General features: G+C 45.2%; 1 protein-coding gene across 1 annotated transcript in view; it reads left to right on the forward strand.

The window, feature by feature from the left end:
• The first annotated feature begins 2,937 nt into the window (after window positions 1-2,937).
• LOC130300710 (zinc finger protein 271-like) overlaps window positions 2,938-25,568 on the forward strand; it is a 47,662-nt gene continuing 25,031 nt past the window's right edge. The window contains exons 1-3 of the mRNA XM_056551572.1: window positions 2,938-3,233; window positions 3,321-4,081; window positions 10,535-11,674. Coding sequence (XP_056407547.1) covers window positions 3,100-3,233; window positions 3,321-4,081; window positions 10,535-11,674 — 2,035 coding nt within the window. The 5' untranslated portion in view covers window positions 2,938-3,099. The remainder of the gene's footprint in view (window positions 3,234-3,320; window positions 4,082-10,534; window positions 11,675-25,568) is intronic.

The following is a 25,568-nucleotide window of genomic DNA, read 5'->3' on the forward strand; positions in this document are numbered from 1 at the left end:
ATTGAATATGGATTTTGGCTTGAAACCCTTTATGTAGGCATTTATACTATCCTCCTTTTTATTTCTGTTTTCGCTCTTTTTCTTCTCCTTTTTTCTCTTTTTGCTCTTTATTCCTTTTTTCCGTTTTTTCTCCCCCCCCCCTTTTTTACCCTTTTCTTCTCTCTTCTCCTTTTTCCCTCTTTTTCTCTTCCTTTTTTTTCCCCCTTTTTTTTCTTTTTCTCTTTTTACTCTTTCTTTTTTTCTCTTCTTTATTCTAATTCATCTTCCTTATTTTTTATTTTTCATTTTATTCATTTTTTCTTTTCCTTTTCTTTCCCTTTTTCTTTTTTTGCTTTTTCTCTTTTCCCCCTTCACCCCACCCCCCTTTTTCTTTCTTCTTTTTCTTTTTCTTTTCTCTTTCTTTTTTTCTTCCCTTTTTTTCTCTTTTTTCATTATTTTATTTTTATATTTTTTGTGTTTTTTTTTTTTTTTACATTTTATATTTTAATTATTTATTTTATTATTTATTTTTCATTACATATATATTTTTTATGTTTTTATCTTTATATTATCTATATTATTTATTTTATATTTTTTCGGTCTCTACTTTATCTTTTTTCCTTTTTTTCATTATTTACCTCCACTAATTCTTTTCACTTTTTTCTTCTACCTGTTTCGTGTATTTAATTTTTATAAGTGACAACATGAGGTTTTTGGATATCTCTCTATGATGATATTTTAATATTTTTTCATGTTTTTTTAGATTCACTTCACTTATTATTCATCATCACCTTATATGAAGATTACAGCTGAGGATGAATTCACTGAGGACTCCTGGAAAAACATTTTTTTCCTTTTTGTATAAATATAGATCTTATGATTTGAATATATTCTGTGTTACACTGATCCTTGTCTCAATATGGCATCTTCTTGTGATATACTTTTTTTATTGTTATTAACATAGATGCCTAGGTTTAAGGAAAATTAGTCTTGATGAGTGCATGTATGGAAGTCTATTCAGACTCATATGCATTATAGACTATGCGGTGCGTCTTTGGTCAGGTGCGCCTCGGGTATAGGCGGGCGCATATGATATGCGCTGGCCGATTCACTGATGTGCGGTGACTCATGTAGACGCACTACGCATGCGCAGGCAGTTGGCGCTTGTGCGGATCATACTGTTTTGATCCCGGGCATCTATGACGCTCCTATATCAGCTGACCTATAGTGGTCAGCTGATCGGAACTACACGGTGTGGAGCCACGCAGCCGCAGTTTGGTTGTTTACAAGCGAAGCTGTCACATACGGACGCAAGATTTTTCATGCTATCTATGTGATGAAGATGCAATCTGTGACATGGATCAGTGTAAGTGAAGTCCCAGTGAACACATCTGAAGCTTATATATGTTTTAGATGGCTGTTTTCTCATATTTCTTATATTTATATCTCTTGTGTATTTGAATCACTATGACAACACAATTTAGCCAATAGGATGTGGCCATTGATTGTAATGATATATGTATAACACCTGTTATGTAACCAATCACAGCATGTTGTGATTCCTATATATATGCACATTGTCACTTTGTTTGATATGCTTGAAAAAGGCAGTTTATTGCCGAAACGTTGCACATGGATGGCAAATAAAGTCTTGTTCCATCTACTAGCCTGAGTCCTCAGCTATTTGGTGCTGTATCCACCCTGAACTTCTGTACACATAAGTTTAGGTTTATTTTTGTTTACATTAATTAATTTAAGAGAAAATAATTGGTAAATGGGGAAGATTCAATCGTTTATTAGGGGAGGGGCTTATTCACATTAAGTTAATGTTCTTTTTACCTTATTCTCAGTTTTTTAGTCCCTGTAGTAGACTATTACATGGAATCTATAGATTACATACACTGATCAATGCTGTGATGCTGAGGCTGCCTGCAGGATTGGAGCGTCGTTCAGACAGCATGGAGCGAGGTTAGGGACCTCCACCCGTTCTCTCAGCTGATCGGGACCCCGCTATTTCACTGTGGGTGTCCTTATCAGCTCCACTGAGCTACCGGAAATAGATTTTTGGCATTGGTGATGTCCGGCATTAGCAATGAGTCCCAGATGCTGATAGCAGGTAGGTCCTAGGGGCTATGAATCGTGCTGAACTCCTGACTGTTCTTCATAGACTGGCAGCGGCCTCCCTCCCCTCCAAATCTTATCACTTTAATGACAGGAGTCCCTGCTCTGAAAGGGGTTTCCTGCACAAGAGCAGAAGATATGTCAGATTTGATGCGTCTCCTGCTCCGGAGCTGGGCCAATGGCTATACATTATATACCTCCTGCCCAGTCAGCCATGAAGGAGTTAAATGGTGGTGATGCATTGCCACTTACCTTTTTTGGGGCCACACACTATACTGCTGCTTATTGTCCCTTCTTCTCGCTGGGATAAGAGCAACCAGTCTAGCTAGGGTTAAGTGGCACCCAGCACTGCCAATTCTATCCTTAGGGGCCAGACAGTAAGCAGCCATCTATATAGTCCCGGGGGAGGGGAGCAGTGATACTATGAAATATCACTTAAAGGGGTATTCCGCCCCTAGACATCTTATCCCCTATCCAAAGGATAGGGGATAAGATGTCAGATCGCCGCGGTCCCGCTCCTGGGGACCCCTGGGATCCCTGCTGCGGCACCGCGCTATCATTACAGCACAGAGCGAGTTCGCTCTGTGCGTAATGACGGGCGATACGGGGGACGGAGCAACGTGACGCCATGGCGCCGCCCCTCGTGACATCACGGGCCGTCCCCTTAATGCAAGTCCATGGGAGGGGGGCGTGACGACAGCAGCGGGACCGCGGCGATCTGACATCTTATCCCCTATCCTTTGGATAGGGGATAAGATGTCTAGGGGCGGAATACACCTTTAACTCCTTACACTCCATGGGACGGGCGCTTTGGGTATAATGACCTGAACTGACAGCTGGATCATCAGACTTGCGGTCAGTTCGGGACATGTGACCATAATATAGAGGATCTGCCCCGACAAGTATTCACCTCATCATCCGAGAGCAAGAAGATAAATCATGTGCAGGAATATCCCCTCAAATGTCTCCATATAACATCCTGGAATTGTATAGAATTAAATGTTTATTCACAATACAGGTTCCTATAAGGTGTCAGGACGTGGCGGTCTATTTCTCCATGGAGGAGTGGGAGTATGTAGAAGGACACAAGGATCAGGTCATGATGGAGGATCAGCAGCCCCTCACATCACCAGGTAATAGACATGACTATATACACACGTCCTCTCATTATTTGTATGTAAAGAATGAATTCAGTCTCTGTATGTGTTCCCTACAGTCAGATCCAGTAAGAGAACCGCACCAGAGAGGTGTCCCCGTCCTCTTGATGAGCAGAATATGGAGGATATTATTACAGGGAAAGATCTGAGCTATATTAATGCTACAGACATAAAGGAAGAAGAAGAGACAGATGTGAGCAGTGATGAGCAGTATAAGGAGGACATTTCTACACGGAAATATCTGATCTATAATAATGCTACAGACATAAAGGAAGAAGAAGACACAGATGTGAGCTGTGATGAGCAGTATAAGGAGGACATTCCTAAAGGGAAAGATCTGATCTATATTAATACTACAGACATAAAGAAAGAAGTAGAAGAGACAGATGTGAGCGGTAATGAGCAGTATAAGGAGGACATTCCTACAGGGAAAGATCTGATCTATAATGATGCTATAGACATAAAGGATGAAGAGACAGATGTGAGCAGTGATGAGCATTTTAAGGGGGCCATTTCTACAGAGAAACATCTTATCTATATTAATGCTACAGACATAAAGGAAGAAGAAGAGACAGATGTGAGCAGTGATGAGCAGTATATGGAGGACATTTCTACAGGGAAATATCTGATCTATAATAATGCTACAGACATAAAGGAAGAAGAAGTGACAGATGTGAGCAGTAATGAGCAGTATAAGGAGGACATTCCTACAGGGAAAGATCTGATCTATATTAATGCTCCAGATATAATAGTAAAAGCAGAAGATACAGATGTGAGCGGTGATGAGAAGTTTAAGGAGGACATTTCTACAGGTAACCACCCAGGTAAGTAGTGATCATTAAATACAGAGAAGGGTCACAGATTCTATTCAGTCACCGGCTACAATAATATTTTGGGGGAAGTAGTGGTGTAACTAGAATCTCTGGGACTACAGGGAAAATTTTGGAATACCACCCCCCTTCCCCAAAACATATTTCAGGCTGGGGGCCTCCCAGCTCCTCTGGACACAAGTGACCTCCGCTCCGTGCAGGGATTACTGTCAACCACTGCATGAAGAGGTGCCCGACATGCCTCTCTATAAATCTCTATGGGAGAGCCGGAGATATACAAACGGGATGCAAGGCAGGAAATCGCGGGGGTCTCAGTGGTCGGACCCCTAACGATCAGACATTTATCCCCACAGGATTCTGTGACTAGGGGATAAGTACTCATGTACTAGAGTTTTCCTTTAACACGATAACGACCATGGACGAGTATACATGTCCAGGAGGATGCATGTTCCCGCACCTGGACGAGTATACACATCCATGGTTCTTGTGGGTACTGCCCAATGTACCCATGAGGCCGTGGCAGGGACTTGGCTGTAACACACAATGTAAACTTCGGTACCAGCAGTTTAACCCTTACAGCCACGGTCGGAAGTGACCGCGGGCTGTAAGTGTTTTGACGGAGGGAGCTCCCTCTTCCTTTCCCTGCAGCACCCCGCGATCATGGGGTGCTGTGTGTGATCCCCGTTAGGCGGGGGCCTGCCGCACTGCCGGGACCGAAGTAAACTTCGGTCCCGGCAGTTTAACCCTTACAGCCGCGGTAAGAAGCGACCGCGAGCTGTAAGGAGTTTGACAGAGGGAGGGGGCTCCCTCTGTCTCTCTCCTGCAGCACCCTGCAACGATCGCAGGGTGCTGCTTGTTACCTGGGCAGCCAGGGGTCTCACAAGGACCCCCAGGTCTGCCCCGATTATTGCCAGAGGCACGTCCTGATATGCTACATGCTAGTGTAAAACTGTCAGGCAGCATATAACTGCAAATAAAAGTGTAAAAACAGTAACTGAAAAAAAAAATGTAAAAAAATTTAATAAAAAATAAAAATACATTTATTAAATAAATATAATGAAAAGTAAAAATGCATAATGTGTAGGATTACACGGCGCACATCCCATATTACATGCTGCGGATGCCCTGGCAGTCACAATAGTGAGCTCCCTGCTGCGGCTGGGTATCTTTGTGTGTCCACTCATAGCAGTGGATTTCCCGCTGGCAGTCATGAGCAGACACACTGAGCTACCCAGCCGCAGCAGTGATCTTGCCCTTGTGACTGCCGGGGGCATCTGCGGTGTGAAATACTCTGTGCTCTATGTGACCCTACACTGCGTCCCGTTCATATTGCGTTTCAGCGTTATGTTACAGGTATCCGTCAGCATCACGTCAATAATAATGATGCTGACATATACTGTAGCAGCTCCAGTCATTTCTGAATGAGACGGGTCCAGTATACATTGGATCCCTTTTCTGACATGACAGCGGACACCGATACTGCAGAAATGCCGTATGAATGGGGACGATCACCCAAACCCCCAGTGATGGATATATTCACCATGAGCGGATGATTATTCCCACAACATCGCGGATATATCCATCAGGAACTATAACTGTCACAGACAGCCGCGCGTCACTGATAAAAGACCAAGGACCAATCAGAGCGCTCCCTGGTCCAGACAATACATTTGTGGGGTGCGGTATTGTTCTGACAGCTCCGATCCTTTGCAGGCATGGAGTGGGGTCTATAATTCATATAATGATGTCCTGATGGCCAAAGGGGGCTCCTCTCCTTCTTGGTCCTACCAGGTGGTCAGGCAACCAGATATGGCCTAAGTAGGGGTACTGCCCAGCCCGGGACGAACAACGTGAAAAAATATGGGGCGCATTTCCTACTTTTCAGAAGCGACTTACCAAAATGATGTCCCACAAATTCTTTATTTAAAGCTAATTGCAATTTTTTTCCTATGAATTTGAAATAATTGTAGCCAAATAATAAGGGCTCAACATTCTCACTTTTGCCCTAGGTGAATACTTTAGGGGGTGCGGTGTATATATAATGGGGTCACTTCTGGGGGTGCAGTGTATATAATGGGGTCACTTCTGGGGTGCAGTATATATGATGGGGTCACTTCTGGGGGTGCGGTATATATAATGAGGTCACTTGTGGGGGTTCTGTATATATAATGGGGTCACTTGTGGGGGTTCTGTATATATAATGGGGTCACTTCTGGGGGTTCTGTATATATAATGGGGTCACTTGTGGGGGTGCAGTATATATAATGGGGTCACTTGTGGGGGTGCGGTATATGTAATGGGGTCACTTGTGGGGGTTCTGTTTATATAATGGGGTCACTTCTGGGGGTGCAGTGTATATAATGGGGTCACTTCTGGGGGTGCAGTATATATAATGAGGTCACTTCTGGGGGTGCGGTATATATAATGGGGTCACTTCTGGGGGTGCGGTATATATAATGGGGTCACTTCTGGGGGTGCAGTATATATAATGGGGTCACTTCTGGGGGTGCGGTATATATAATGGGGTCACTTCTGGGGGTGCGGTATATATAATGGGGTCACTTCTGGGGGTGCGGTATATATAATGGGGTCACTTCTGGGGGTGCGGTATATATAATGGGGTCACTTCTGGGGGTGCGGTATATATAATGGGGTCACTTCTGGGGGTGCGGTATATATAATGGGGTCACTTCTGGGGGTGCAGTATATATAATGGGGTCACTTCTTGTGGTGCGGTATATATAATGGGGTCACTTCTGGGGGTGCGGTATATATAATGGGGTCACTTCTGGGGGTGCCACTTCTCAGCCCAAACCCCCAAACTATCCAGATCCATTTGTAACAGTGCACTGTCCTTTATTGTGTTTACTGCTTTACAGAGTTTAGTATCATCTGCAAAGATTCCACCATCTTTACTCATTTCCCATATCTCCGCCCAGTTGGCCCCCAGCTAGAAGCCCCGCCCTCCTGTCCTTGTGGCCCTATTCCTGTTGTGTCTTTACCTCTAATATGTCAGGTTCTTCTTCTCCTTCTGGTTCTCTTCCCGCGGTGTCCACATGTCTCCCCGGCCGCCGCCATCTTGTAGAAGGAGGTTTATGGAGAACTGTGGATCCAGGCTCTATGGTGGGGACGGGCTGCACCTCAATAGGTAGGGGGCGCTGTGCTTGGGGAGGAGATAGTGTAGATCAGTGGTTCTTAACCTGGGTTCGATCGATCCCCAGGGGTTCGGTGAGTCAGGCTTCTTTTACACTACAAAATTCTCAGTTTTTAAACATCCGTATGAAGTTCTGTCTGAAAACCAGCTGAAAACGGCAGTAACGAAATCTTATACGGCCGTTAGAAAATCCCATTATAGTCTATGGGATTTTTCTTATATCCGTTTTAATCCATTATAGTCCGTTATTGATAACGGACGTTATTTTGTGACGGAAGATAGTAACGGGAGAAATAGTTCATGAACTATCAGTCATTTTACCAAAATATCCTCGGCGAAACGGAAAAAAAAATCATTGTGCGACAAAATGTAAGAAAAAATTTCATTTTGTAACTTTTGGGGGCTTCCGTTTCTACGTAGTACATTATCTTTATTCTGTAGATCCATACGATTAAAATGATCCCCTACTTATATAGGTTGGATATTGTCGTACATTGGAAAAAATCATAACTACATGCAGGAAAATTTATGTGTTAAAAATTCTCATTTTCTGACCCCTATAACTTTTTTTTTACCGCGTACAGGGCGGTATGAGGACTAATTTTTTGCGCCGTCTTCTGAAGTTCTTATCGGTACCATTTTTGTATTGATCGGACTTTTTGATCGCTTTTTATTAATTTTTTCATGATATAAAAAGTGACCAAAAATACACTATTTTGGACTTTTGAATTTTTTTGCGCGCACGCCATTGACCGTGCAATTTAATTAACAATATATAATAATATATAATAATTCCGACATTTTCGCACGCGGCGATACCACATATGTTTATTTTTATTTACACTGTTTTTTTTTTTATGGGAAAAGGGGGGTAATTCAAACTTTTATTAGGGAAGGGGTTAAATGACCTTTGTTAACTTTTTTTCCCACTTTTTTTTGCAGTGTTATAGGTCCCGTAGGGATCTATAACACTGCACACACTGATCTCTTATACTGATCATTGTTATCCCATAGGAGAATCTAACACTGCACACACTGATCTCTTATACTGATCATTGTTATCCCATAGGAGACTATAACACTGCACACACTGATCTCTTATACTGATCATTTTTATCCCATAGGAGACTATAACACTGCACACACTGATCCCTTATACTGATCATTGTTATCCCATAGGGACTATAACACTGCGCACACTGATCTCTTATACTGATCATTGTTATCCCATAGGGACCTATAACACTGCACACACTGATCTCTTATACTGATCATTGTTATCCCATAGGAGACTATAACACTGCACACACTGATCTCTTATACTGATCATTGTTATCCCATAGGAGACTATAACACTGCACACACTGATCTCTTATACTGATCATTGTTATCCCATAGGGGGCGATAACACTGCACACACTGATCTCTTATACTGATCATTGTTATCCCATAGGGAGCTATAACACTGCACACACTGATCTCCTATGCTGATCATTGCAGGGATCAGTCAGAGAGGCGGTCGATTGCTCAAGCCTGTAGCTCAGGCTTGGAGCAATCAATCGACAATCAGACGCTGCGGAGAGATGTAAGGAGACCTTCGCCTGTGTCCCAGCTGATCGGAACATCGCTATTTTATCATGATGTCCCCATGAGCCCGACTGAGCTGCTGGGAACGGTTTACTTTCGTTTTCAGACGCAGCGATCAACTTTGATCGCCGCGTCTAAGGGTTAATAGCGCACCACACTGCGATCAGTGCCACACGCTATTAGCCACGGATCCCGGCTGTTGTTAAGAGGCCGTGACCCCGCGTTATAGATCGGGAGCGGACTCATGATGTAGCGGTACGTCATGAGTCCTTAAGGGGTTAAAGGGGTATTCCGGTGCTCCAGCATTCTGAACTTTTTGTTCGGAACGCTCAGAGGCAGTGATCATGAAGTTGTGGCCACGCCCCCTCTCACATGAATGGAGGGGGTGCGACATCACAAGGGGGCGTAGCCGTAACATCAAGACCACTGGAATCTGGCTTTTGTTTAGAACGGGGGGGGGGGGGGGGTGTTGCAGGAGATCCTGGGGGCCCCAGCAGCCGGACCCCACGATCAGACATCTTATCCCCCATCCTTAGGATAAGGAATAAGATGTCTAGCAGTGGAGTACCCCTTTAAATCCCTTTATTCTTTCCCTCTGATACGGAAATGTTCGGTTTGGGTCACCTGTGTGGGTCCAAATGGAGGTATAGGTGCTGCTGGCGAGTCGTGAGCGAAAATCATTAAAAATAAAGGTTCCTCTTTTAACTTGGTTCCAGGAAAATTTCACTAACTTTATTAGGACATAAGTCTTTCTATACACATTAATAGACAAAAGACCAAAAATGTGATACTCTCTGCCTAGACAGGATAGGGGATAGGTTATAGATCACAGGGGTCCGACCCTTGGGACTCCCCGTGATCTCCTGAATGGGGCCCCAGCAGTCTGCTGGAAGCGGCCGTTCTGACCCCCACAGGATGCCGCGGCCGACACACCCTCCATGTATCTCTATGGGATACATGGAGGGGGAGTGTCGGCCGCCGCTCCATGCAGGGGTCTGTCCGCCCCCTTCAAGCAGACTGCCAGGGCCCCGTTCAGGAGATCGCAGGGAGTCCCAAGGGTCGGACCCCCGTGATCTATAACGTATCCCCTATCCTTTGCCTGAATTCTCTGGCTGACATGAGGATTATAAAGGGGGCGGTTTGGATGACTGCTCCATTATAACCTGTGGGGTCAGGTGGATTGGGGGACACGGTCATTTGGTCCCTGACCGAGCCCCATAGCAGTGATTTTCCCTGAGGCTGTGTCCACATGATTGTCAAAGACGGGTGTCCCTGCTCCTTATAAGCCAGTGGTATCAAACTGTGGCCCTCCAGATATTCCAAAACTTCAAATCCCGGGCATGCTGGGAGTTGAAGTTTTGCAACATCTGGAGAGCCGCAGTTTGAAGACCACTACACTAAGGGATACCATGAGAGGGAAGCCTTGATTTACCTTTCGGGGATTTACCTTTCGGAGGAGGCAGACCGACCTTTGGTGTCCAGGGATAATGGGAGTTGAAGTTTTGCAACATCTGAAGGGCCACAGTTTGACACCACTGTTGTATGGCTGCTCCGCTATCATAGCTACTATCTTTCTTCAGTTTTGCAGTAAAACTTATTTAAAAATGAAGGGTGGATTTACAAAGTACTATTGCTTAGAAATGCAAAAATGTCCTGGGTTGTTAAGGGGTTAATACTGATAATAAAATGTGTGTTATTCTCTGCAGATTCTTGTAGCAGGAGATCAGAGGAGAATCTTATATCTTCAGATTATAAAGCAGATGATGATATCACACAAGATACATATGAAGAACATTCCATTATCCCAGATACACCCTCAGCCCTTCACAGCCAAGATCTGTCATCTCATCCTTATATACAGGTCCTGTCTTCTCATTCATCACAGAAAGGTCACAGAAGGGGTGTTGGACATCAAAGAGATTGTGCAGGGGAGAAGCAATATTCATGTTCAGAATGTGGGAAGTGTTTTAATAGCAAATCACAACTTATTCAACATAATATAACTCACACAGGAGAGAAGCCATATTCTTGTTCAGAATGTGGGAAATGTTATACTCATCAGCCAAGTCTTATTAGACATCAAAGAACTCACACAGGGGAAAAGCCATTTTCATGTTCAGAATGTGGGAAATGTTTTACTTTTAAATCAGGTCTTGTTGTACATCAACAAACTCACACAGGAGAGAAGCCATATTCATGTTCAGAATGTGGGAAATGTTATACTCATCAGCCAAGTCTTATTAGACATCAAAGAACTCACACAGAGGAAAAGCCATTTTCATGCTCAGAATGTGGGAAATGTTTTATTTTTAAATCAGGTCTTGTTGTACATCAAAGAACTCACACAGGAGAGGAGCCATTTCCATGTTCAGAATGTGGGAAATGTTTTACTCAGAAATTAGACCTTGATGTACATCAAAGAACTCACACAGGAAAGAAGCCATTTTCATGTTCAGAATGTGGGAAATGTTTTGCTCAGAAATCCTATCTTGTTGTACATCAAAGAACTCACACAGGGGAAATGCCATTTTCATGTTCAATATGTGGGAAATGTTTTACATTTAAATCAGGTCTTGTTAAACATCAACGAACTCACACAGGAGAGAAGCAATTTACATGCTCAGAATGTGGGAAATGTTTTGCTCAGAAATCAGATCTTGTTAAACATCAAAGAACTCACACAGGAGAGAAGCCATTTCCATGTTCAGAATGTTGGAAATGTTTTACTCAGAAATCAGACCTTGTTGTACATCAAAGAACTCACACAGGGGAGAAGCCATTTTCATGTTCAGAATGTAGAAAATGCTTTACTCAGCAATCACATCTTATTCAACATCAAAGAACTCACACAGGAAAGAAGCCAATTCAGAGCAATAAATGATGCAGATAACACATCTATATATTATCCATGTACATAGGATATCTGACATTTATACATATATCATATACTGCATCTCCAAACTTGTTACCAATTGTTAATAAAAGTTTTCTTTCTTATATGATTTATTATTCTTATATTCATCTCCGCACACTGGACTTATAATAAATGTAATATTGTCCCTGACGTTGTATATAGGGAATGTAACGCGTCAGTGTTGTCCCCGCCCCCTTCTCATTATGATTGTAGAGACTTTAATTCAAGGCATCAGACAGGATCCGCGCGTCTCCCTTGAAGATCGTCTCTTCTGAACATAAGACGCTGCAGATACTTTTATTTATCACAAACCCTAGACCAGCGTTTCCCGTCTTGACGTCTATTTTCGGTCTCAGATCATAAAATCCATTTTTCTATATGAGAAGTCGTCAATATCTCAGCGTCCCCCGGGTTCAGTAAACATCGGTGTAATTCTTTTCCTTTTCTTTGTCCTCCACGGGGTATAAAATCCCTAGAGATCTGATCACATCTGGTACAAGATCTCTTTACTTCACACTTTGCGCCATTATTACACGGATTGAAGACCCAGTTACACGCTCGTAAATTCCCATATATGTCGTGGATTGGAAGGAAAAAGGTTCTTAAATCTTATATTTACCAATAATATTTTATATTTTTACAGTCCGTCCCTATCATAGTACGGAATTGTTATTTTTCTTCTATCCGATGGTTATTTAGTAATTTTGTTATGATTCAGAAGAGACCACGTGTCCCGTATAGACGCTCACCCTGAAGACATTAGACGGCGGTTTTGTGTTTCCGGATTTACACACTTATTATAAAGCTTTTCCTTCGTCTGGATTATTAGAGCTCGTTCGCTCTTCTTTTTCTCATCCTCCCCTTTATATTCCTCCTCATGTGGATATGGAATTCTCCTCAGTCCCTCCTTCTATAGGGCCCATTTTGTGGCCCCGCACTCCTCCTTGGCCTCTCTAGTTCTTTCCTCTTTTATATATAACTTTGTCGGTATTACGAGACTGCTCTACGACTGATTCTGATTTCATAGTAACATAGTTCATAAGGTTGAAAAAAGATCAGTGTCCATCTAGTTCAACCTTTATCCCTAATGAGTCCCTACTGAGTTGATCCAGAGGAGGCAAAGAACCCTCATACTAGAGGTTAAAATTTCCTTCCGACTGCAAATATGGCATCAGAATAAATCCCTGGATCAACGTTCTGTCCCTATAAATCTAGTATCCATAACCAGCAATGTTATTCTCCAAAAATGCATCCAGATCCCTTTTGAATTCTTTAACAGAGTTCCCCATGACCACCTCCTCCGGGAGAGAATTCCACAGTCTCACTGCTCTTACAGTAAAGAACCCCCATCCGTGCTGGTGTAGAAACCTTCTTTCCTCTAGACGTAGAGGATGCCCCCTTGTATAAATAGATCATGGAGAGATCTCTGTACGGTCCCTGATATATTTATACATAGGTATTAGGTCGCCCCTAAGCCTTCTTTTTTCTAAACTAAATAACTCTAATTCTGATAATCTTTCTGGGTACTGTAGTCCTCCCATTCCCCGTATTACTCTGGTTGCCCGTCTTTGAACCCTCTCCAGCTCCACTATATCTTTCTTATACACTGGTGCCCAGTACTGTACACAGTATTCCATGTGTGATCTGACCAGTACTGTACACAATATTCCATGTGTGGTCTGACCAGTACTGTACACAGTATTCCATGTGTGGTCTGACCAGTACTGTACACAATATTCCATGTGTGGTCTGACCAAAACTGTACACAGTATTCCATGTGTGGTCTGACACTGATTTGTACAGCGGTATTATTTCCTTGTCATGGGCATCTATGCCCCTATTGATGCCCCCCATGATTTTATTTGCCTTGGCAGCAGCTGCCCGACACTGGTCACTACAGCTAAATTTACTATTAACTAAGACTCCTAAATCCTTTTCCATATCAGTCGTCCCAAGTGTGCTCCCATTTAATACATAATCCCAGCCCGGATTTTTCCTCCCAATGTAAATTACCTTAAATTTATCAGTGTTGAACCTCATCTGCCAATCAGCCCAAACCTCAAACCTACCCAGATCCATTTGTAACAGTGCACTGTCCTCTATAGTGTAATCTACTATACACAGTGCACTGTCCTCTATAGTGTTTACCGCTTTACAGAGTTTAGTATCATCTGCAAAGATTGATACTTTCTCCCCTAACCCCACTTTCTTTACTCCCTATGGTTATTACTAAACACATTTTCCCTCTTCCCCTTTGTGGGAATGTTTACATTCTTTTACATTACGAGATTTATATTCTTCTACTAAGACTTTGGCCATAGAGGAATCTCAGGCTTTCTGGGGTTTTATAAGTAAATTTATCTTTATTCTCCAATGTTTTAAGCGTTATATTAACATACGTCCCTGAAATTGGTTAGAGAGATTGTATTTATTTCTTAAATAATAATACTATCTAAGCTTTATTCTTATCTGATTTCTTCTGCTCCTAATAGTAACCAAAAGACATCTTATATGAGAAGAGGAGCTGAATATCCAACTCTCTGAAGAACAGTGCGGATTTATTTCTAGCGCTCACGGGGTTCCTCCCCTTGTATTCGTATACAGGAGAGTTCATATAAGTTATATTGTCGGGGGTATGGGACTCCTCCTCTCCTTTTTTCACATGGTATTAGAGAATCTTATCAATGTTGAAGGTGTGGGAGTGAGTTGGGCCGTTAGCCATCAGTCCTTTGATAAAGCTGGGGAGCCAGCGAAACGTCAGGGAACTGGATACATGGGAGTTTTAATTGCAACTCTTACAGTTATCTCCTGATTACTAAATATATAGAGAGCTCCTGAACAGCCATACAGAATAAGCTTACATTCCTTCTGAGCTTATCATATTTCCAGCACACTGATACGGAGCTAAACTGGAGCTGTGGTTTCCCCCTAAAGTTGTTGATATATTTAGAGTTATCTGGGCACCTTCTGGGGTTTTGTTGTATGTGGATTGAGTCGTGCACTCTTTTACATATTGCAAAAGAAAGACATAGAAAGTCAATGAAAAAATCTGGGGTCAGCTCACTGCCTGACGATGCCTTCAGTTTATGGATGGATAGGACACTTGCATCACATGTGGAAGCTCGGCAAGCTGCTCAGCCGATGTCCCCATATTGTGTCACATCCATGTATCGGGTGAATAATCAAAATACGGTAACATAATACATATATAATCTCTGTTCTTGACAAGAATATTAACCGTGCAAACATATATACGAAAGAAGATTACATAGCTTAATAAATATATGATAAATCATTGCGGAAATTCATACCTGTCGGAGAACGATTCTCCAAACATAAGATCCAAAAAGCTTGGCACAAGAATACTTGTTACTCCAGTCTCCGCCTCTAGGTGGAGGACGCACCCTTTCTATCCTGGCGATACTAAGGCTGGATGTATCACCTGCATGGACTTCTAAAGAGTGCAGAACCCCTGCAGCCCGCACTCGGCGTTCTAAACAAATGACAGGTGCTGCACAGAGATCACGGGGGTCCAAGCTGCGGGATCAGACATCTTATTCCCCTATTCTTTCGATAAAGGATAAGATGTCTAGGGGCAGAGTACCCCTTTAAGTTTCTAACCCAAACCGGGTTCTTGATCAGGCAAAAAGATATAGGAGTACTCACAGTTACATCTTTATTATAAGCGGTGAACGAATCCCTACAGGGTCACTAGAGTCACCTGACCGGAAGTGAAATGTAAATAATCTATAGAATTGATATCCTCCTAAAAATGCAAATATAAACAATATATATCAAAAACCTTTACATTATGTCAGAAGGATTTACAAGATATGAGAAATAGCCAAAAAAGAACAAATGGAGACGGATGCCTCTGGAAACAGCAGGAGGCACCCCATGTTCATATACAAAGGATAATGCGGACTTAAAACTATAAGCTAGACATAAGGGGGTTTTACAATATGGTGACAGAATATAAAATCCATATATTATACGGCCTATTATGAGCCATAAATGTGTATAAAATTTCACGGTGCAGTCCGACACCTAATGGAGGAACACGCCGGTCTTACATCCAAATGGAGAAGGTACGTTTTATGGCCTCGCATGGTGGACGATCAATACCATTGAAGGCATTAATGCTTTCACAAAATATCGTGATGTTGAGCGCCTTGTTTATACAGTTACAAATATATACAAAAAATATTTTAAAAGTATATACAAAAATGAATAGTATATTTATAATGAGGTAAAGTGTATAGGCAGCTCCCCGCAGGTAAGTCCCCTCCACAGCATGGCAGGTGTATGGCGGCACCAAAGTCCATATGAGAAGGAAAAATAACCAGCGTGGACTAGAGTCCTGTTTATTGAAGAAAAGACACAAGAAGGTGAACACCATGACGCTTTTCAAGTGGAATTTCTCCAGTTAACCTAAGGACCTAGGGCATACCTGTACGCCCTGCACGCGGTCACGGTATAAAACGCGGGGTCACAACATGACACCATGTCATACTGGGTTGGTCCCGGTGGCTAATAGCAGCCTGGACCCTGGGCTAATAGCGTGCGGCACCGATCGTTGTGCCGCGTGGCTTTAACCTTTTAGACGCGGCGTTCAATTTGATTGTCGCGTTTAAAATGAAAGGAAAAGCTTCCCGGCAGCTCAGTCGGGCTGATCGAGACACTATCGCCGTGAAATCGCGATGTCCCGATCAGCTAGAACACGAGCAGAGGTCCCCTCACCTGCCTCCGTCACATCCGATCGGTGATTGATTGCTCCAAGCTTAAAATCCAGGCTTGAGCAATTGACCGCCGATTACACTGATCTTTGCTGTGTTAATGCATGGCAGTGTTCTGTGTATGAGATCGGTATGTGCAGTGAAATAGCCAACGGGGGGGGGGGGGGGGGGGGGATTATAACACTGTAAAAAAAAGTGTGAAAAAAAGTTAATAAAGAATATTTAACCTTTCCCTAATAAAATTAAGAATCACCCCCCTTTTCCCATTAAGAAAAAAAACAAAAAACATGTAAATAAAAATAAACGTGGTATCGCCGAATGCGGAAATGTCGGAATTATAAAAATATATAGTTAATGGTTTACGTGCAAAAAAATTCAAAAGTCCAAAATAGCGGATTTTTGGTCAAAAAGTTCGACCAATATAAAAATGGTACCGCTAAAAACTTCACATCACTGTGCAAAAACTGTCCCGTACGCAGAAAAATAAAAAAGTTATTGGGTCAGAAGATGTTAATTTTAAACGTATACATTTTCCTGCATGTAGTTTTAGAAGTACGATAAAATCAAACCTATATAAGTAGGGTATCATTTTAATCGTATGGATCTACACAATAAAGAGAAGGTGTCATTTTTACTGAAAAATGTACTGTGTAGAAACGTAAGCCCCCAAAAGTTACAAAATGGCATTTTTTCTTCAATTTTGTTGCACAATTAATTTTTTTTCCGCTTTGCCGTGGATATTTTGGTAAAATGACTAATGTCATTACAAAGTAGAATTGGTTGCGCAAAAGATAAGCCATCATATGGAATTTTATGTGCAAAATTAAAAGTGTTATGATTTTTAGAAGGTGATGAGGAAAAAATGAAAATGCAAAAACAGAAAAACCCTGCGTCCTTAAGGGGATAACAGAGGAGTCGACAGATTGAAACAGAAGAGCCTGGGACGTGAAAGGGATGCGGACGGTCCAATGCCTGGAAATGTATCCTTCAACGTCTTCCCAAAACGTTCGCGTTTTTGGACAGTCCCAAATACCATGGTAAAAATCTGTGCCAAAAACGCCACATTTGGGACATGAGGTTAGTCTGTCAGGGAACGCCGGTGCGGCCGGAAGATTAAATCCCAAGTAGCCATAGTGCATCAGTTTAAAAAAGGTTTCCCTCCACCTCTCATTGATGACCTTAGATCTCGCATTACCCCAACCTTCCAATATACGTTCACGGATATCCGAATCCTGAAGAACGGATTCCCATTTGGTAAATAGGGTATGTTTAGACACCTTTAGGAGGCGATCATTGAAGCATTTATATAGCGTGGAGATCGAAATCTTTTTTGTGTTGCGGGCCTATCAGGTCCTCAAAGGAGGAGGGGGAAACCTCCGGGGCAGGATTGCGTAATCTTCAGGTACAAAATGACAAAAGTTGGGAGACCTGAAGAAAGTGAATAGAGGGCAGCGAGAAGGATGTAAGAAGTTCATCAGGAGAAAGCCACCTCCATTCCTTCACCTGCATCATTTGTTTTGCTACAGTAAGTCCTTTCTGATGCCACAACTCAAATAAACTGCTTTCCCTGCCCGCAGGAAACTCCGGGTGACCCCAGAGGTTGAGACGTCCGGACAGCAGAAAACTAAGATTGTAGGCCTTACGAATAGCTTTCCACGTCAAAACAGTATCTCTGATCAGTAATGAGCGCTTTATGTGGCGGGTAGCGCCGAAGTGCGGGTGTATAGACAGGAGCTCAGATTCCATGGAGCCGCAAAATCGGCCTCCAAGGAATAATTAAAATGGAAGCTGGATTCGTAAATCCAATCAAGAACATGTCTGAAAAGACAGGAGAGGTTATAACCATGTAGGTTAGGGAAACCTACTCCCCCATCAGCTCGAGACAGCATTAACTTTTGCAAGGCAATGCGCGGTTGCTTGCCCGCCCAGATAAAGCGTGTAAAAGCAGATTTAAGAGAGTTAATGTCTTTATGCTTTAACAATATAGGTAATGTCTGTAGGGGGTACAAAAGCCTCGGGAAACTGATCATTTTGACCAAGTGACACTTCCCCAGGAATGAGATTGGCAAATGTTTCCATCGGTCAAGTTCCTCCCTAATTAGTTTGAGGAGAGGGGGGTAATTCAGCGTATACAGTTATGAGGGAAGTTTGCCTATTTTAATGCCCAGATAAGTGATGTGAGATTTGATTAGGTTCCTTGGTATCCCCAGGGACTCCCAAAAGGAGGGTGAGTGCGGCGGTCCCAATGGGAGGATTTCGCTTTTCAGGGGGTTAATTTTGTAACTCGAGAAAGTCCCAAAGTGGGTCAAAGTATCCATCAGGGGCCTATAGTGAGACCCTGGTTCAGCAAGGAAAATGAGGGCATCGTCCGCGAAGAGGGTTAGCTTAACCGTCCTGCGGAAGATATTAATGCCCCTAAATATGTTGGAGTTCTCGAGTGCGGGCTAAAGGTTCAAGTGATCTGTTAAACAAAAGAGGGGAGAGGAGGCAGCCCTGCTGAGTACCTTTAAATAGTGTGAACGGGAAGGAGAGAATGCCCGAGGTGTGGATTCTAGCCTTGGGGGATGAATATAGGCCACTCAAAAACGTTCTGAAATATCCTGTGATGCCCATTCTGTCCAGCACCATCCCGAGCCAGTCCCATCTCACATTATCAAAGGCCTTCTCGGCATCCAACGCTAACAATAACGGACGTTCACCAGGCTCAGGACGGTGTTGCATCCTGTCAAGGACAGCAAGAACCTTGCGAATGTTTGTGACCTGTTACAGCGAGCGCTCCAGTCCCCGCCTTCGGATCAGAGCGCCCGCTGCCTGCTTCTGTTGCCCCTGCGCCACGCCCTCCTCCTTCTTACCTGTGCTCCGGCACGCTGCTGCTCCGTCCTCGGCATCCCGGCTCGCGCGGCCCCGCTCCCCAGGGCGCGCGCGCGCCGTCTATGGTAAATTTAAAGGGCCAGCGCACCAATAATTGATGTGCTGGTTCCTGATTCCCCACTGTGTCCCTGCCTATTTAAGTGTTCATCCTCTTTCTGCCCTTGCCAGATCTTTGTGCCTAGTGCCATATTGAAAGCGTTCCTTACTGTTGTATTTTGCCTTGCCCGTTGCCTAACCCGTTGCTATTGTCCTCTCGTATGTGAACCCTTGTCGCCTGCCCTGACCTCTGCTACATCCGACAACGCTCCTGCCTTCTCCTTTTGTACTACGCCTGTCTCAGCAGTCAGTGAGGTTGAGCCGCTACTGGAGGACACGACCTGGTTGCTACCGCCGCAGCAAGACCATCCTGCTTTGCGGCGGGCTCTGGTGAAAACCAGTAGCAACTTAGAACCTGTCCTCGCCAATCCCTCACTGACACAGAGGATCCACCACCAGCCTGACGAATCCTGACAGTAAGATCCGGCCATGGATCCCGCTGACGTTCCATTGCCTAGCCTGGCGGACCTCACCACCATTGTCGCCCAGCAAGGTCAACAGCTGGCTCAGCTAACAACTATGTTTCAGCAGCTTCTGCCGTCTCAGCAACAGCCAGCACCTCCGTCTGCATCTGCCGCTTCATCTCCTCCTGCAGTTGCTTCCGGATCCAGAATCCGTTTGTCCTGGACGGACAAATACGACGGAGACCCCAAGCAGTGCCGAGGGTTCCTGTCTCAGTGCTCCCTTCATCTCGAGCTACTCTCAGATCAGTTTCCTACTGAGCGAGCCAAGGTTGCCTTCATCCTTAGTCTGCTTACCGGGAGGGCCCTGGCCTGGGCTACACCACTTTGGGACTGCGCTGATCCTGCCACCACCTCTGTACAGAACTTCTGCCGGGAATTCCGTAGCATTTTTGAGGAACCCGCCCGGGTTACCTCCGCAGAGACTGCCATTCTGAACTTGACCCAAGGAGGTTCCTCAGTGGGGGACTATGCTATACAGTTTCGCACACTCGCCTCAGAACTAAATTGGAACAACGAAGCCCTCTGCGCTACTTTCAAGAAAGGACTTGTGATATTAAGGATGTCCTTGCAACTCGAGAGCTGCCCTCTACCCTCTGTGACCTCATTTTGCTGGCCACCAGGATTGTTAAACGTTTTTCTGAAAGACAAGAGGAACTCCTCCAGGAGAAAGAAAAGACTCGTCCAAGACATTTTCCTCATCTGGCTCCCGTTTCTTTACGTCCACCTCAACCTGTTCCTGGGCCTCCCGCCGTGGAAGCCATGCAGGTGGACCGGTCTCGTCTGACCCCACAAGAACGAAGCCGTCGTAGAGACGAGAATCTATGTCTGTACTGCGCCAGTACCAAGCACTTCCTGAGAGACTGTCCTCTTGGGAGAGGCGTTGATGGGTGGGGATTCTTCCTCTCCGCGACTCATCTTATCAGTGCAGTTGTTCCTATCGTCCAAGTCCTCCTTCACGGCTGCCGCCTTCTTGGACTCCGGTTCTACTGGCAATTTTATCCACGCCTCCTTGGTCGAGAAGTACTGAATTCCCATAGTACGTCTGCCTAAACCGTTCCTCATCTCTACGGTAAATGGTGAGAGACTTTCTGCCACGGTTCAATACCGTACCCAGCCTCTGTGGATGGTCATTGGGATATTTCATACAGAGGCTTTGGAGTTTTTTGTCCTTCCTTTTTGTTCCTCAGAGCTTCTGCTGGGTCTTCCGTTGTTGCAACGCCATTGTCCAGTCCTTAATTGGACCACTGGGGAGATTCTACATTGGGGTTCCTCCTGCTCTGACCAATGTCTCAAGCCTGCTCCTATTAAACGGGACCCGCCTGTACTTCCACCACCAGGTCTTCCCAAGTCTTACCACGGTTTTGCGGATGTCTTCTGTAAGAAACAAGCAGAGACTCTTCCACCTCACAGGCCTTATGACTGTCCTATTGACCTGCTACCTGGTTCTTCTCCACCTCGGGGCATAATCTACCCTCTCTCTCCTCCTGAGAATCAAGCCATGTCTGACTATGTACGAGAAAACCTTCAAAGAGGGTTTATTAGGAAGTCTTCCTCCCCTGCCAGAGCAGGTTTTTTCTTTGTCTCTAAAAAAGACGGTTCTCTCCGCCCCTGCATAGACTACAGAGGACTTAACAAGATCACCATCAAGAACCACTATCCTCTGCCCCTGATCCCATAACTGTTTGATCGTCTCAGAGGGGCTAAGATCTTTACCAAATTAGATCTTCGTGGGGCTTATAACTTGATCCGCATCCGAGAAGGAGATGAATGGAAGACCGCCTTTAACACTAGAGATGGACACTTCGAGTATCTGGTTATGCCTTTCGGCCTCTGTAATGCCCATGCTGTCTTCCAGGAATTTGTTAATGATATCTTCCGGGACTTGCTTTATACCTGCGTGGTGGTATATTTGGATGATATCCTTATATTCTCCTCAAACCTGGACCAGCACCGGGGTCATGTTCGTCAAGTCCTCACTCGTCTTAGGAGAAACCGCCTATATGTCAAGATCGAAAAATGTCTCTTTGAACGTTCCTACTTGCCATTTCTCGGGTACATCATCTCTGCTCAGGGACTGCAAATTGATCCTGCCAAGCTTTCCTCAGTTCTGGATTGGCCACGCCCCTCTGGACTCCGGGCCATACAAAGATACTTGGGTTTTGCCAATTACTACAGGCAATTTATTCCACATTATTCTACCCTGGTTGCTCCCATAGTGGCATTAACCAGAAAAGGAGCTAATCCCAAGACCTGGCCTCTTGAGGCTGAAGAGGCCTTCCAGTCCCTGAAATCCGCCTTTGCTTCTGCTCCGGTTCTGTCTAGGCCTGACCCCTCCAAACCATTCTTTCTTAAGGTGGACGCATCCTCGGTGGGAGCCGGAGCTGTGCTGACCCAGAAGTCGTCCAGGGGTAGACCATAACCTGTGGCTTCTTTTCTCAAACTTTTTCCTCCACTGAAAGGAACTACTCCATATGGGACAGAGAACTGTTGGCTATAAAATTGGCCCTAGAGGAATGGAGACATCTTCTTGAGGGTGCCCCTCAACCAGTGAAGATTTTCACGGACCATAAGAACTTAGCCTACCTCCAGTCTGCCCAGAGACTGAACCCCCGTCAAGCCCGTTGGTCCCTGTTCTTCGCCCGCTTCAACTTTGAGATTCATTTCCGTCCTGCTGCCAAGAACATTAGGGCTGATGCCCTTTCTCGCTCTTCTGACGTTGTGGGCGACTTACCTACTCCCCAACACATTATCCCACCTGGACGTCTCATCTCTGTGGCTCCCACGGACTTGCGCCTACTACCTCCTGGCAAGATCTACATACCTCCTCGTAAACAGTTACAGATTCTCAAGTGGGGTCACGCTTCCCTTTTTGCCGGTACTTCCAGGATTCAAGAAGACTCTTCATCTAATTTCTCAAAGGTACTGGTGGCCCTCTCTGGCGAGAGACGTCACCGAATTCGTTCAATCCTGCGTGGTCTGTGCTCGTGACAAGGTTCCTCGTCAGAGACCAGTGGGCCTTCTTCTGCCCCTTCCTGTGCCTGAGACCCCCTGGTCTCACATAGCCATGGACTTTATTACTGATCTTCCCTCCTCACGTGGCATGACAGTCATTTGGGTTGTGGTGGACCGGTTCTCGAAGATGGCTCATTTTGTGCCCCTGCCTGATCTCCCGTCCATGCCTGAACTAGCCAAACAGTTTTTTCTTCACATCTTCCGCCTCCACGGTCTTACCAGACACATCGTCTCGGACCGTGGAGTGCAGTTTGTTTCCAAATTCTGGAGGGCTCTCTGTAGTCAACTCGGAGTCAAATTGGACTTTTCCTCCTCGTACCATCCACAGTCCAATGGTCCAGTGGAGCAAATCAACCAAATCCTGGAAGACTATCTCCGCCATTTTGTGTCTTCCCATCATGACGATTGGTCGAATCTACTCCCGTGGGCAGAGTTCTCTTATCATTTAAAGCCATCCTCCGCCTCCAACAAATCTCCATTTTTTGTGGTGTATGGTCGTCATCCCCTGCCACCTCTGCCTCTAACCACTGCTTCCTCTTCTGTACCTGCTGTCGAGGATCTTCTTCAAGACTTCTCTTCCATTTGGCAAGAGACCCACACAGCTCTCCTCAAGGCTTCGACCCGTATGAAGATCCAGGCCGATAAGAGTCGCAGACCTCCTCCAGAATTCCGTCCTGGGGACAAGGTGTGGCTTTTTTCAAAGTACGTCAGATTCAAGGTACCAAGTTACAAGCTGGGCCCTCGTTTCTTGGGTCCCTTCAAGGTCAAAAGCCGCATTAATCAGGTTTCCTAGCAGCTGCATCTTCCTCCCTCCCTTCGAATCCATAACTCTTTCCATGTCTCCCTCCTTAAACCCGCTATCTTTAACAGCTTCTCTCCCAAACTTCTTTCTCCCACCCCTGTCGCTGGTACCTCTGACATCTTCACGGTCAAAGAAATTCTAGCTTCTAAGATCTCCCGGGGGAAAAGATATTTTTTTGGTTGATTGGGAGGGCTGCTTCTTGGTACCAAGAAGAGGGGGAGACCTAAGGGGGGGGGGGTACTGTTACAGCGAGCACTCCGGTCCCCGCCTCTGGATCGGAGTGCCCGCTGCCTGCTTCTGTTGCCCCCCGGTCCCCGGCGTCTCCCGGTCAGAAACACTGACCGGGAGCACGGGTCCTATTGTCCTATTGGCCACCGCTCACACGCCGCGCCCTCCTCCTTCTTACCTGCGCTCTGACGCGCTGCTCCATCCTCGTCATCCCGGCTCACGCGGCCCCGCTCCCCAGGGCGCGCGCGCGCCGTCTATGGTAAATTTAAAGGGCCAGCGCACCAATAATTGATGCGCTGGTTCCTGATTCCCCACTGTGTCCCTGCCTATTTAAGTGTTCATCCCCTTCCTGCCCTTGCCGGATCTTTGTGCCTAGTGCCATTTTGAAAGCGTTCCTTACTGTTGTATTTTGCCTTGCCCGTTGCCTAACCTGTTGCTATTGTCCTCTCGTCTGTGAACCCTTGTCGCCTGCCCAGACCTCTGCTACGTCCGACCACGCTCCTGCCTTCTCCTTTTGTACTACGCCTGTCTCAGCAGTCAGTGAGGTTGAGCCGCTACTGGAGGACATGACCTGGTAGCTACCGCCGCAGCAAGACCATCCAGCTTTGAGGCGGGCTCTGGTAAAAACCAGTAGCAACTTAGAACCGGTCCTCCGGTACGGTCCACGCCAATCCCTCACTGACACAGAGGATCCACCACCAGCCTGCCGAATCCTGACATAACCGCTGAGCGGTGGCGCACAAAACCCACCTGAGAGGGACCAATAAGGGTGGAAAGAGATAAGCTAAGGCAGTCGGCCAAGATCTTACAAGCTAGTTTAAGGTCCTGGTTGATTAGGGAGATTGGTCTGTATGATTGCGGTAAAAGAGGGTCTTTGCCTGGTTTCAGCAGCAATTTGATGGTGGCCACATTAGAGTGTAACGGCAGGGAACCCGAGTGGAGGAGATGATTGAAGTAAGACGTAAGAGGAGGCGTGACCTGGTCCACCAGCAATTTATAAAATTCGCCCGGGAACCCATCTGGTCCTGGAGCTTTGGCGTTGTGCAGGTTTTTAATAGTGCGACGGACTTCATCCTCCGTAAAGTCAGCGTTCAACACTTTCCTGTGATCAGGGGAGATGGTGGGTAACCCGATGGAATTTAGGAACGTCTTACCAGCAATCATGTCCGCTGGGGAGGAGGAGAACAGGGACATGTAATACTGGCGAAAAATGTTGTTGATCGACCTGGGGTCAGTATGTACAGTTCCCGCGTCATCCCTCAAAGAAGTGAAGGGTTGGTGGGGTCTACGTCCCTTGGCCAGGCGAGCAAGGAGGTGACCTGACTTGTTACCAAAACGGAATAGCTCCGCCCTGAATCTGGAGTACGCAGCCAAACATTTACGCTCCGACCACAGGTCGAAGGTAGTCTTCGCCTCCTTACACGCCTGGCAAGCTGCCGCAGGAGGACGTGTCAGGTAAGTGGTGTATGCCACGCGCAAAGCCTTGCTAGCCTCCTGGAAATGGTGGAGGGATTTCTTCCTTACCGTGGACATATAAGCCAACAACCTTCCTCGCAAGACCGATACATGGGCACTGTTGCCCCAAGAGAAATCCATCCGCCATGCCTTTAGAGAAAA

Source organism: Hyla sarda, unplaced genomic scaffold, assembly GCF_029499605.1.
Source record: "Hyla sarda isolate aHylSar1 unplaced genomic scaffold, aHylSar1.hap1 scaffold_1095, whole genome shotgun sequence".
In the NCBI taxonomy this organism is placed as follows: Eukaryota; Metazoa; Chordata; class Amphibia; order Anura; family Hylidae; genus Hyla; species Hyla sarda.